General features: G+C 36.5%; 1 protein-coding gene across 8 annotated transcripts in view; it reads right to left on the bottom strand.

The window, feature by feature from the left end:
- Positions 1–14,714, bottom strand: part of MYO6 (myosin VI) — a 635,235-nt gene that overhangs the window by 200,373 nt on the left and 420,148 nt on the right. For all 8 annotated transcript variants that reach the window (XM_053710463.1, XM_053710457.1, XM_053710460.1 and 5 more), the window contains exon 19: positions 5,273–5,311. In XM_053710463.1, the coding sequence (XP_053566438.1) occupies positions 5,273–5,311 (39 nt within the window). The remainder of the gene's footprint in view (positions 1–5,272; positions 5,312–14,714) is intronic.

Raw genomic sequence — 14,714 nt, 5'->3', positions numbered from 1 at the left:
TCTTGATCTTTAGATTAAACAGTAAAAAGAGAAAGGGCATGCTATTATTATTTATAGTGATATACTTGCATAATGTTTCTTAAAGTCATAACAATATCTAAAAGGATATAATACAATAATAAAATGTTCTATTGTATTGTTGAATAGATGCGTGCTGGTAACTGTATGTTTAATAACTTTAGAGGAATTAAACATATGGTTAAACCCACTCACCAGGCTTACTCTTGTGCTAGCCCTTAAAAGGATGAGGCTGATGAATGGCTGCTAAATGTGTAAGCCCTTCCTGATTAGCCCACTTGGTGTGTTCTGTTCAGCAATGGCAATGCATTTATCAAGTTGAAGACGTAGTTTGGGAGCCTTTGCAGTGCAGGGGAATGTAAAAGCAGTGTTCTTTAGCTCACTACTTCATATCCTCTCCACTACCCCACAGATGGCAGATCCCACTAATGGGAACTAGTTGGTGATTGGTGGTTACATATTCCTCTTGTCATTGGCTCACCAGATGTATTTGGCTAGCTCGCAGTAATGCATTGCTGCTCTGGAGTTAACTTCAGGGGTTAAACGCATATGCAAACAATAGTGTAATAATAAAACAATGCATGTTTCTTGTTGCACTTTTACATTGATTAAATAAAAAAATTAAAAATAAAGATATAATTTATATAAAAATAATATCTGAGTGTGCATAAAAACTGATACATTAAAGCTGGTTTTGATTTTGCAACTAGTAAGGTTCAAACTTGTGTACAATTTATTTCTATAGACAGATTAGTCATGGGCTGTCAAGTCCTATCGCCTTCTCTGAAAGTAAAAATCACGTTTTTATCACAAACACCTGTTTTGTTTGATTTTAAAGGGGGGGGGGGAATAACAAACCTTTAGGTGCAAGTGAAAAAAATCTACTTTAATGTTCCAAGGAAAGACTTAAGATAGATGCAATAACAAGCCTAGATACAAGATTTACTAACCCCTAGAATATGAGTTGTGCGATTTGTGGCAATTTCAGCGTAAAAACAGTAACGCAGTCATTACGAGTCGTGTCGGTATAGCTATACCGTAAGCATTTTAGCCTGTAACGCAACGTCAATCCTGCACTCAAAAAATTACATTTTTGCGTGGGAATTTCCATAGCGCCGGTATTACAGGTTATGCGTTTAGCCTAAAATCCTTGCGTTACAGCCTATACCGACACGATACATACTGCCATCTGAGAGCAGTAGTTATCAGTTTTGTGTAACAAAAATGTTTCACAAAACTCATAACTAAACTGTTACAAAGTACACCCATAAACTACCTATTAACCCCTAAACCGCCGCCCTCCCGCATCACAAATACTATATAAAACCTAATAACCCCTAATCTGCCACCCGCCCACATCCCTGCCACTATAATAAAGTTATTAACCCATATTCCACCGCTCCCTGACACCGCCGCCACTAACTAAACCTATTAATCTCTAAACCGCCAGCCCCCACATCGCCACTACTAAATAAACATATTAACCCCTAAACTGCCAGCCCCCCACATCGCCACTAATAAATTAAACTATTAACCCCTAAACATATCACCCCCTATCTTTAAATTAAAATTACAATATCCCTTTCTTAGAATAAATAAAAACTTACTTGTGAAATTAAAAAAACCTGTTTAAACTAACAATTAACCTAACATAACTATTATACTAAAAGTAAAAAAACTACCAATTAAAAAAACTAAATTACACATAAAAAAAACTACTAAAAAACTAAAAAAAAAAGTCTAAAATTACAAAAAAAAAAAAAAATACTAAATTACGAAAAATAAACAAAATGATCAAAAATAAAAACAATTACACCTGATCTAATAGCCCTATAAAAATAACCCCCCCCCAAATAAAATAAAAACCCCTAGCCTAAAATAAACTACCAATAGCCCTTAAAGGGCCTTTTGTAGGACATTGCCCTAAAGAAATCAGCTCTTTTACCTGGAATAAAAATACAAAGACCCCCCCAGCAGTAAAACCCACTACCCAACCACCCCCCTAAAATAAAAAACCTAACTCTAACAAACAGAGGTGTAACTAGAAACCACAGGGCCCGGGTGTAAGAATCTAAGAAGCCCCCCCCCAACCCCCCAAAATGTGAATTTTATACATATTTGTTTTGTTTTTACATTTAACACAGAAAAAAAATTGTGAATCAGATTACATGTCTACAATAGGAGGTACCCTGTGCCCAGTCTGTGAGATGGTCTGACCCCCTATTACTGTATATAGTGACACTGTTTAACCCACCAGTACTGTATATAGTGAGTTAGTGGCACAGTCTGTAATCTGCCGGTGAGATGGCTGGCCTGACCCTACCCTCCCAGTACTTTATAAAGTGACCACAGTAATCTGTGACATGGTCCAGCCCCCCGTACTGTATATAGTGGCACTGTATAGTGACACTGTTTACCCCGCGCCCCCCATGCTATAGTAACAAGGTCTGTAATTTGCTGGTTCCACAAACATACATACACACACATACATACATACACACACATACATACATACATACACACACAGTAACATACATACATACACACACAGACATAAATACCAATGGGTAAAACAGAAACACTAACCCCTGTAGTCAGAGACACTAGTGAGGCATCATGTCACACTCACATGATATCAGTGCAGGCAGTGGCATGACAACGTTTTTTATTTGGGGAAAAAAATAATATATATATTTTTTTTAAGCTGCGTCCCCACCCTCAGGGGCCCAGTCGCAGTTGAGACCTCTGCACCGCCTGTAGTTTCGCCCCTGCTAACAAAAACCTAAGCTACCCATTGCCCTAAAAAGGGCATTGGTAGTTTATTGTAGTATAATAGTTATGTTAGGTTAATTTATAGCTTAAACTTAGGTTTTTTGTTATTTCACAGGTAAGTTTTTATTTATTTTAAGATAGGGATATTGTAATTTTAATATAAAGTTAGGGGATTTGTTAGGTTCAGGGGTTAACAATTTAATTTACTTTTTTGCGATGTGGGGGGCTGGCGGTTTAGGGGTTAAATAGGTTTATTTAGTGGCGGTGATGTGGGAGGCCAAATGTTTAGGGGTTAATAAATTTATTATAGTGGCGGCATTGTCAGGGAGCGGCAGAATAGGGGTTAATAACTTTTATAAGTGGCGGCAATGTCGGGAGCAGCAGATTAGAGTTTAATAACTTTATTTCGGTGTCGGCGATGTCGGGGGCAGCAGATTAGGGGTGTTTAGACTTGGGGTTAATGTTAGGTTTAAACAACTTTTTTTTACCCATAGACATCAATGGGGTTGCGTTATGGAGCTTTTCATTCCGCGCTTCAGGTGTTTTTTTTCTAACACTCTATCCCCATTGATGTCTATGGGGAAAGCGTGCACAAGCATGTCAAAGCAGCCCTTGGATTTTGTGCGGTATGGATCTTAACGCCACTATATCGCACGCACAAGGAGGCTTTTCAGAAACTCGTAATGGCAGCCCTTTGTTGCGTTCGTTTTGCACCCTGTTTAGCGTAAAACTTGTAATCTAGGTGGATGTTAATGAGCATATGTTTTTGTATGGTCTTGCTCGTTTAATTAGCGTTATTAGAAGGATTGACCACTGTTCGGTATGTGACTAAAGCAGTGTTACACCCACGTGACATTCCATGATATTTAAATAGGTTAAAATAACAATAGTGTTGGATAATATATACTATGCATCTTTGATATGCTAACCTTAGGGTTAATTATGTTTCCAAGTCACACATGTTTTTAATTAATTAGTGTTTAATGCATTTATAAGCTTCCGTTTGTTTGTAAAATGTACTGCCTGATGAAACGGCCAGCTTGACTAAGGAAGAGAAACGTGTTGCAGTTGTTTTATTTGACCCTATGTAGGTCTTTTTATTAAAATAGTTTTTGTTATGTTCCAACCTACTGATTTGACATTCAGTCATTCAACGTAGCAACACCAGTAGCAGCTAAACCCTGATACGGAATCTGCAGAGAGAGCGAGTCTACCGGGCTTACAGACATCTGAATATGGCTGTGTGGATTTCTGAAGCAGTATATGCTGGGAGTGAGCTCGCTGGATAGCTCCGAGATTCCAGCCTGTCTGTGATCACCTTTCGAGGTGTTCACTAATGTGAGTAGTTTCTTTTACATTAATCTATCTGAGTTTCCTGGAACTTGTGATACTCTTTGAGGTGACCTCTGTCTCTGTATGTGTCTCATCAGGGCCGGACTGGGAATAAAAAGCAGCCCTGGAAAAATATAAAGACCAGCCCTATTTTCCGTTGAGTCGGTAGAATGCACATGCCCCATTTTTTTTCAAAGGGGATTACTGGGACACCCCTTCCCAATATTTTTTTTCAGAATTAAATTGTATTACTTTTTATTAAATAAAAATGTCAGATTGATGTTATATAGGCACCCTACAACCCAGTTGCATTCATTAGTCAGTCCTTTAAATGGTAGCTTTCCAGCCCCAGCTACTTCAGCCCACAGGGAAATCTCCTGGTATCCTGGTAGGCCAATCCGGCCCTGTGTCTCATTGGAACACAGAAGATTAGTACCCTTCAGATCATTTATAATTCATACAAAATAGTTGTAATATGGACACACAAGTGTTTTAAGAAAATGCTCCAATGTGTTAAAGCATTTCTATTCTACTACTGCTTGCATATAACTGTGTTTAATCTCCCAAAAATGTTAAACACCTTGTTACAATTAAGCTCTAAACTAGTAAGGTGCTTCCATTCCTGAGCTGAACACAGCTGTTAAATGGCTGACTATGCACATATGCTCTTCATGAATGGCTCGCCCAGCTGTGTTCAACTCAGGATCGCAATGTATCGCTACAATAGAAAATTGTGTCTATAGAACTTTTTTTATTGCACGGTTATATCCCTTTAAAATTGCTCTTTTACTGAACATAGTCTGTGGAATCTCTTTATTCTTTACAAAAAAAAAGCACTCTGTCCTTTGTTCCATCCAAAAGTGTTTAGTTCAAAAAGTCTGATTAACCCTTCATAAGAATAAATAGTCATTTTTTGTTTCCTCTTTTCCTTGTACTTTTTTTGCCATAATAATATACTTAAATATTTTTATTTATTTTTTTTGCTGTGGAAAGATTTTAATAGCTCCATTTACTTTCTATATTTACTTTGTATATGTTGACATAAATAAAAGGTATTAAAATGTTCCCTCTCCCAATATTTCATTTATGCAAATAGGTACAAGAACATAATTAGACAAAAGAAATATAGAAAAGAAAACATTATACTTACAGTGCTCCGTAGTTTTTCCAGCAGCAAATTTAATTGAGTCTAAAAATAAAATAAAAAAGAAATGATGGCTACCGTGGTACAATTAGAGGTGAATGTGAGTGCTGTATACATGCAGTGGGTAAAACATTTACATGCATTAATAACAGCAGTGCATATTTCATTACACCATGGCACATGGAAGTGCAGTCAGAACAACTGCACAAGCTGAAGTAAACATGAGCACGTGTGTGCAGAACATATATTGCTACTCACTATCCAAGTGATGAATAGTTGAACTTATTGCTATTTTCTGTAAAGAAAGCATGAAAATCACTAAACAGTAAATTACACAGAAAAAGACTAAACAACATATATAAAAATATTGAAAGTTACTCTCAGGAGTAGACAATGCAGCAAGGTATTTGTGGAGCAGAATGATGATTTGAAAAGAAAATACAGAGGCCTGAGTTACTTATGATAATATGCAAACCTACAGAAATGATTTGTTATTTAATTAATTACCTCTCTATTACATTGTTGTCTCCAACGTATTGCTAAAAGTATATCACAAATCCACAAAAGGGCATGATTATGTCAAAAGCAATAACCACCTTTATTGAAATGAGTTATTTTCTTGATGAAGGTTCCAGTAGCCTCAAGGTTTTTTTTATTTTTTAAAGGGACAGTTGAGTCCAAAAAAACCTTTCGTGATTCAAATAGGGCATGTAATTTTAAACAACTTTCCAATTTACTTTTATCACCAATTTTGCTTTGTTCTCTTGGTATTCTTAGTTGAAAGCTAAACCTAGGAGGTTCATATGCTAATTTCTTAGACCTTGAAGGCCGCCTCTAATCTAAATGTATTTTGATAGTTTTTAACCACTAAAGGGCATTAGTTCACTTGTTTCATATAGATAACATTGAGCTCATGCACGTGAATTTACCATGGAGACAGCTTTGATTGGCTAAAATGCAAGTGTCTCAAAAGAACTGAAATAAGGGGGCAATCTGCTGAGGCTTAGATACAAGGTAATTACAGAGGTAAAACGTGTATAATTATAACTGTGTTGGTTATGCAAAACTAGGGAATTGGTAATTAAGGGATTATCTATCTTTTAAAACAACAAAAATCCTGGTGTTGACTGTCCCTTTAAATACCTATATCATTATACAGTCACATAAACCACCTCCTCACTAAGCCTAGATGAATTGAAAAGTTTGATAGTGTCATGCTTATTGTAGAGTAGAAAAGTGCAAGGATAATCTTTATTTAGCTGTTTATCTGCTTATGTAAGATAAGCTAATGTATAGCACAGAGCACCATTCCATCTACATAATATAGCTGTAACACTGTGTACTTGTTCTGGATGTGCATGTGCGTCATCGTGGCAATAGCTGTGAAAGTGCTTGTCAGGTACAAAAGAAAACTAGTGCACGGAGAGAAGTGCATGGAGGAAAATGAAAGAACTGTATTGTGAAATAGGTTGACGGCAATTACGTGTAGAGTAACATGAAATGAACGAGAAAGGAGTGGCCACAATCAATAAGCATTAGGATTAGGATTAGGCTCTATTTCTGTTTAAGTGGAGTGATGGCAAAAATGCTCTAGTCTTTTGGGGAAGTTTTAGTCTGAAATCCCTGGTCCATAAAGGTCAACACAGTAGAATTGCATAATCAACAAATGCAAGATAACAAGACAATGCAATTGCACTTAGTCTGAACTTTAAATGAGTAGTAGATTTTTTTTCTGACAATTTTAAAAGTTATGTCTTTTTCCACTCCCCCTGTACCATGTGACAGCCATCAGCCATTCACAAATGCATACACGTACCATGTGACAGCTATCAGCCATTCACAAATGCATACACACTTACACTTATTATTGCACATGCTCAGTAGGAGCTGTTGACTTAAAAAGTTTAAATATAAAAAGACTGTGCACATTTAGTTAAAGGGACACCAGAATTGTTATTGTTTTAAAAGATAGATAATCCCTTTATTACCCATTTCCCAGTTTTGCATAACCAACACAGTTATAATAATATACGTTTAACCTCTGTGATTATCTTGTATCTAAGCCTCTGCAAACTGCCCCTTTTTTCAGTTCTTTTGACAGACTTGCAGTCTAGCCAATCAGTGCCTGCTCCCAGATAACTTCACGTGCACGAGCACAGTGTTATCTATATGAAATACGTGAACTAACACCCTCTAGTGGTGAAAAACTGTTAAAATGCAATCTGAAAGAGGTGGGCTTCAAGGTCTAAGAAATTAGCATATGAACCTCCTAGGTTAAGCTTTCAACTAAGAATACCAAGAGAACAAAGCAAAATTGGTGATAAAAGTAAATTGGAAAATTGTTTAAAATGACATGCTCTATCTGAATCATGAAAGTTTATTTTGGCCTAGACTGTCCCTTTAATGGAAGTAAATTGGAAAGTTGTTTAAAATGGCATGCTCTATCTGAATAATGAAAGTTTAATTTTGATTGAGTGTCCCTTTAAGGGGATAAAGGGATATAAAACCATAATTTGTCTTTCATGATTCAGACAGCACATGCGATTTTAAACAACTTTGTTTTTTTACGTCTATTATCAAATTTTTCTTTGTTCTTTTGGTATCTTTTGTTGAAAAGCAGGGATGTATGCTTAGGAGTTGGCCCATTTCTGGAACACTATATGAACGCAGTTTTGCAAGAATGGTATCCATTTGCAAGTGCACTAGATGGCAGCACTATTTCATGACATGTGCTTGAGATGCCAACCTAGGTATCTCTTAAACAAAGAATACCATGGGGACTAAGCAAATTTGATAACATAAGTAAATTGGAAACTTTTTTTAAATTGTATTCTCTGTCTGAATCACAACATTTTTGGGTTTCGTATCCCTTTAAGTACACACACAATTTGTTGCCTCTATTTTAAACTTTCCTTGTTTAGATAACAAGGTACTAATTAAACTGGCTGAAAATTGGTTTACTGATGTGAACAAAACTTCATGCAAAGGGGAACAGAAGTTATACCTTGAAAGTTAATAAGGAAATAATTTATAATGCAAATTTTCACTTCAGTAAATGAAATCTATGGAAATTAAATTAGTAGAAAATGTTTCTCTGATTATTAATGAAGCTGCATTTCCGCTTATCTATTTTTCAAACATTAAGTGGAACACTACAAGAAGAAAGCAATTACAAAAACTAACTTCAAGTCTGAGACTCCTGGTAAAACACTTTTTTTTTTCATAGAAAAATACCATAATTTATTCTTAATTGATAAATTCCTTTTTTTTCTTGGTGGTGAGAGTCCACGGTTCACTACTGTTGGTAATTCCCCACCTGACCACCAGGAGGAGACAAAGGCACCCTACACCAAGAGCTTTAATATCCCTCCTACTTCCCTAACTCAGTATAACATATATATAAGAGAAGGAGGAAGAAGAACGATAGTAGGGTAGAGAGGTGCAAACAAAATCGGCCACCACCAGGAAAAACTGGGCGGGTACGTGGACTCTCACCGCTAAGTAAGAACAGCATTTCTAATGGTGGTGAGAGTCCATGGTTCATTACTGTTGGGAACTAATATTCTAGGAACTACAGCCTGAAGAACCTTCCTGACAAAAAAAAAAAAAGTGTAACGATGACCACATTGCAAACCTGCAAATTGTTCCACTAATGCCTCATTCTTGAATGTCCAAGAAATAGACACAGCACGAGTCTAATGAGCTGCAATACGTAAAAGGGGAGACTGTCCCACTCCCAAGTGAGCTCAGAGACTTAGACTCAACAACTCAGAAGTTAAGGTAACGGAATTTGAGGTCGGACTCTAATGGTTACCTGAAAACAAAGCAAATAAACTAGAAGGCTGTAGAAAGTCCTTAGTAGCCTGTAGATAAAATTTCAATGCCCGACTACAAACAGATTCAGTAATAATCTCAATGCTGGATTAGGACATAAGGAAGGGCTACAGTTTCTTGAGTAATATGATCTGAAATTATAAAACTATAATTCTTATATATAAAATATTATTAAATTGTAAAAACTGTACATAGCATGTAAAACCGCAGTTGCTTAATTAAATATAGATGGAAGCTAACAACAACCAAACCTTCTAGGATAACAACTGTAGATCCAATGTATGCTTAGATTCAAAGGTAAAAAGATTGCAAAACCCTTAGGACCAAGTTCAAATTCCAAGAAGCAGAAATGGGCCTGAAAATGTTTTGAATATCTGGAAGACTAACCAGCTTCCTGAATAATAAAGTCTGAAAGTGCTTTAAACATGACCCTTCATAGTTCTGGGCTAATAGACCCTTGTTAGAAACATCCAGAAGAAAAATGTAAGATTCAGAGAATCCGAACAGAATACCAAGTTCAGCTGCGGGCTGAACACTACAAGAGAGACACTTCCATACCCTGTGGAAAATACCTCTAGTGGACAGCTTACAAGCCTGCATCAAGGTAAACACGACACAGCCAGAGAAACCTCTCTAGGAAGGAATTAGGGGCCAGATTACGAATAGAGTGCAAAGTTTGCGTCCAGAAAATAAGGGGTTTCTCGCAGGTGTTTGCGCTCGTCGGGCTTACCGCTGGTATTACGAGCTGAAAGTAAACACGAATGCTTGAGCGCAATCGCGATTTATGCTAGAATGATTACTGCATCCTCAGAGCTCTGGTTAACTGTTTTGCAAAACAAATTTTTTTTGCAAAACACATAAAAAATACATTACAAAGTACACTTACACTCATAATAACACCACCTAACAAAAATTATTTAAAAAAAATATTGCACATAAAAAAGGTATAAAAGCTCAAATATATGAGATCTCATGTGTTAGAAAACAAAAGGCAGGCAAAGGGCTCTGTATAGATGTGTATGTACGTATATACAAATATATATATATATATATATATATATAATTGTGTGTGTAAATATGTATTTACAGACATATATACACATATAAACACATAAATACATATGTACACACATAAGGAAAAAAAAATTAAAAAATGTTATATATATATATATATATATATATATATATATATATATATACAAAATAAACGAATAGAGTACAGCACTATATCCATAAACGTTTTACCTGGCTGTGTGCTCGTCACAATGGAGTATCAGCAAATCCCCAATATGTACAGTCCATGCATAGAATGTAACAGCACCACAACACAATGATATTCTTAAAGGTGAATTATTTCTTTATTTGGGATATCACAACCATAAAATAGTGACGTTTCGGACCTTTATATATATACACACACATTGGAGCCCTTTGCAGTTAAGTAGCTAAAAACCTGAAAAAAAATATTTATGTAATATTCATATTTAATAAAGATTTTAGCTATGTATTTAATGTAAATATTAAAGATTCTAATGTACTGCACATAGATTCCTATAATATATATATATATATATATATATATCTGTGTGTGTATATATATATATATATATATATATATATATGTGTGTGTGTGTATGTGTGTATGTATATATATATATAAATATATACATACATACATACACACATGTATTTATGAATAAATGGAACGTAGTCTTGTATGTGAAGAACATTGGAATGTTAACTATTCGTATTTTCATGTCGGGTTAGTACACATGAGAATATGCAATTGTGTTTGCGAGCGAGAAGGGTGTTAGCTTTATTTTCCACTTTTTCATTTCTGATTGAAATTGCGAAAGTATCTGCCAATTGTATTTGAGGAGCCCTCAACTTCGGCCCATATTTGGGAAGCTTGAGATTGAATCAAATCCATCTTTGGAGACCCAAATGATAAAAAATCTCCTGAATAAGGGACCATTCTCCCAAATGGTGAGTCTGATGACTCAGATACTCTGATTTTCAACTGTTGGCTCTGTGACAGTGAATAGCTGAGATGTGTTTACCATCCTGATGACTAATATAAGATACAGCTGTAATGTTCTCATATTGACAACAATGAAAGAATAGTCCTGAGAAGAGGCCACTCCTAAAGAGCTCTGAAGGTCACATGGAGTTCCAGAATACTTAGTGATAACCTTGCCTCGTGAAGAGACCAAACTCCCTGAGATCCTGAAGATCCCCAGACTGTGCCGCAACCTGAAAGAGGCTGGTGTCTTTGGAAATTATTTCACATGATGGACGAAGGAAGACCCTTCCCAAAGAAACTGGAATGGGGGATAATCACCAGGAAGGAGATGGTTTGACGGAAGTATCCAGAAAGATTAACTGAGATAGGTTGTAGCTCTCCATGTCACTATTTTAGCATGCAAATTAAACCTTTAAAACCAAACGGTGTCTAATGCTGACACCATCAGATCCAGCACCTTCATGTGCTGAGCCACAGACACCTGGGTAGTGACCGAAACCTAGACAAGCAGATTAATAAAGCTTTAGCTTGTGCTGATGAGACAAAACCAGTCATGTTGAGATTGAATAGATGATCACTCACAGAAATGGGACCCATGAACATGGGGTCAGCTAGCTCCTGCAATGTTGACCTTCTAGTCATGGTTGCAAAGGAACCAGAGATGTCTCATTGTATGAGCATTTGCTAAGGTAAAGAGGGAGCTTGAACCAAGATATCATCCAAGTAAGGAGTCACAGCTATCCCCTGAGCTTGACAAAGACTGCACGTAAGTGGAAACGCGTTGCTCAATCTTTTGGTGCTGTCAAGGATCCATTGTTTGGTGGAAGTATGCTATTGGGATCACAGCGGTAGTCGGAGAAAGCAACAGAGGATCTCCATTTTTTGTGAAGTGCACATTTGGAGTTACAAGTCTGTTGAAATCCAGCCGCTCTGGAAAATATCCCTCAAATACACCCCGAAGGAAACATACGGCAGCATATACGCGGACACAGTAACTTCTCTGGTGTAACTAAGCATATACACCTTAATTCCCTGTTCTGGCATACATTTCAAAGAGCGCTGTCTCTTTTTTCCTGCAGCTCCTGCTGATCATATTTGACTGCTTCATTGTCACGAATATCTCGGAAGCGTTACGTTGAACTTTACTGTGTGAACTTTAATTTGTTTTTAAGGCTACTACATCGATGTATGTTTTTTATCTTGAGTGGTCTTAAGTGTAATTAAATTTATGGTTTTATGCATTGGTAACAATTCCTATAATTTTATATGGGTTTTGTGGACACAATTTATTTGTAAATTCAGCAATTTTTGTTGCGCAAAATAGACTGTGTTCTATCGCTCTGTTTGTTCTGCAGGGGATCGAGGACCCCTGTCTTTTTCCAGTCTATCTTTTGGTTTTTACTTAACTTTCCAGTGCATAACTATTCACTGTGTTTTCATTTATTCCCTTAGCTCTGACTTCTGAAGCAGAGTGCCCAGAACCCTGATAAAAATCACGAGAGCCATAGCAAGACCAAGATCAGAGATAAACTGATCATGTCTTTTAGAGAGCTTATGAATAGGAAACTGGAAAGAGTTCTTCTGAATGCTTTCCGTAAAAACACAGCCTGCTGAAAAAGCATATAACAATGAATTTAACAAATGCTGCCTCTTAATATTGGTTACAAATTTAAAATCAGTAATTGAGATGAAGCAGCATGATAAAGGACTACTGAAAATGCCCCACGTGCACAAACAGCCTACAATTGACAGACAGATATAAAAACCCAGCCATAGCTATGTTTGCCAAGCTGCTGAACTGGCTATATGGTAACTGTACCTTTGCAGCCTGTGGGCTGTGTAAGACATGCAGATACTTACAAAGCCATTGCCCCTCCATGGGTATTACCTAGATGTTAGTCCTGAGGATACACAAGAGAGCTCATCCTGTACTGTGACTGACAGACTGAGGGAGCACATCTTCATGACCCAACAGGAGGAGGTGAAAGGAACTGCGCCAGTGACACTAGTGGCTGGCAGGCTTGTAAATACTACTACCACAAGGAGATTTACCTTGCACTGCCAGTACTCTCCTATGTCCCTCTCTTCCAGGAACTAATCTATGAGGAAAATTTGGGATTAATATCCCTGTAAATGTCTTGAGTAAATCCTGAAAAACTCCAGCTTCGCCTTCTCCATGAATGAGGCAAAGAAATACAAGGAGGGTCAGGGAAGTAGTAGGGATAATAAAAGGGACAGTCTTCACCAGAATTTTTATTGTTTAAAAAGATAGATTATCCCTAGTTTTGCATAAACAACACTGTTATATTAATATACTTTTTACCTCTGTGATTACCTTGTATCTAAGCCTCTGCAGACTGACCCCTTATTTCAGTTCTTTTGACAGACTCGCATTTTAGCCAATCAGTGCCCTCTCATAAGTAACTCCACTGCCGTAAGCACAATGTTATCTATATGGCACACATTAACTAACACCCTCTAGCTTTGACAAACTGTCAAATGCATTAAAATAAAAAGCTGCCTTCAAGGGCTTAGAAATTAGCATATGAGCCTACCTAGGTTTAGCTTTCAACTAAGAATACCAAGAGAACAAGGAAAATTTGATGATAAAAGTGAATTGGAAAGTTGTTTAACATTGCATGCCCTATCTGAATCATGAAAGTTTAATTTTGAATAAACTGTCCCTTTAAAGCTCTTGGTATAGGGTTTCTTTGCCTCCCCCTGGTGGCCAGGTAATGAACTTGCAACAGAATTGAGCTGTGGACGCACACCACCATTAGAAAGAAACATATTTGCATCCATTTCATTGGCTTTGTCACTACATCTGTAAATGGCTGTAAGATGAAGTTGTCAAGCAGCAGAAGAAGAAAAAAAAAAAAGCCTAATCATAGTGGTGACGTATAAATGTTTGACCATGACTATTGCTAAATAGAGTGTTGGTTTATTTAAATATATTGTTAGTTTATTTTAACAAGTTATTTATTTATTTTGCTCAAATGTTTTTCTCTATCCAGACAAATGTATCCAACTCATATTTTGTCAACATGTAAAAGAGGCTAAGTACGGTAAATCAAGAATTAAACTAATTCTCTGCAAAACCAAAATAATAACCATGACCAAAAACAGATCTGACAAAATCATTAAAGAAAGTAACTGCAAGTACTATAGCAAAAATGTGCATACAATTTGCCAATGAAAATGTCATTAGGTGGTGTGTGCACTCCTGTTACAAACATTGGTGATATAACTCAGCACATTATTGGTCGTCTGCTATAACCAACATTCTAACTTTAAACCATTTGCAGTAGTTTTGCAAGTGTATATTGCAAAACAATTTAAACCATGGTTGAAATGTATTACAATGTGTTTTAAAAACAACCTTTTCCTTTTTAACTGTTCTCTTGAATTTGTGACCATTAGTGAACTGACCCTCAAAAACAATTTTATTTGCTAAAGGGTTGGTTTCTTAAAACACCATAGAACAGGAATCACTTAATACCAAGAGTTAAAAGTACATATTATTAATATTATTTATTATTATTATGGTTATTACAATCAGTTATTTGTAGAGAGCCAACAGATTCAGCAGCA

The sequence above is a fragment of the Bombina bombina genome, chromosome 4, assembly GCF_027579735.1.
Source record: "Bombina bombina isolate aBomBom1 chromosome 4, aBomBom1.pri, whole genome shotgun sequence".
NCBI classification, from domain to species: Eukaryota; Metazoa; Chordata; class Amphibia; order Anura; family Bombinatoridae; genus Bombina; species Bombina bombina.
Note: the sequence above shows the minus strand (reverse complement) of the source record. Positions and strands in the feature narration are given on the sequence as shown.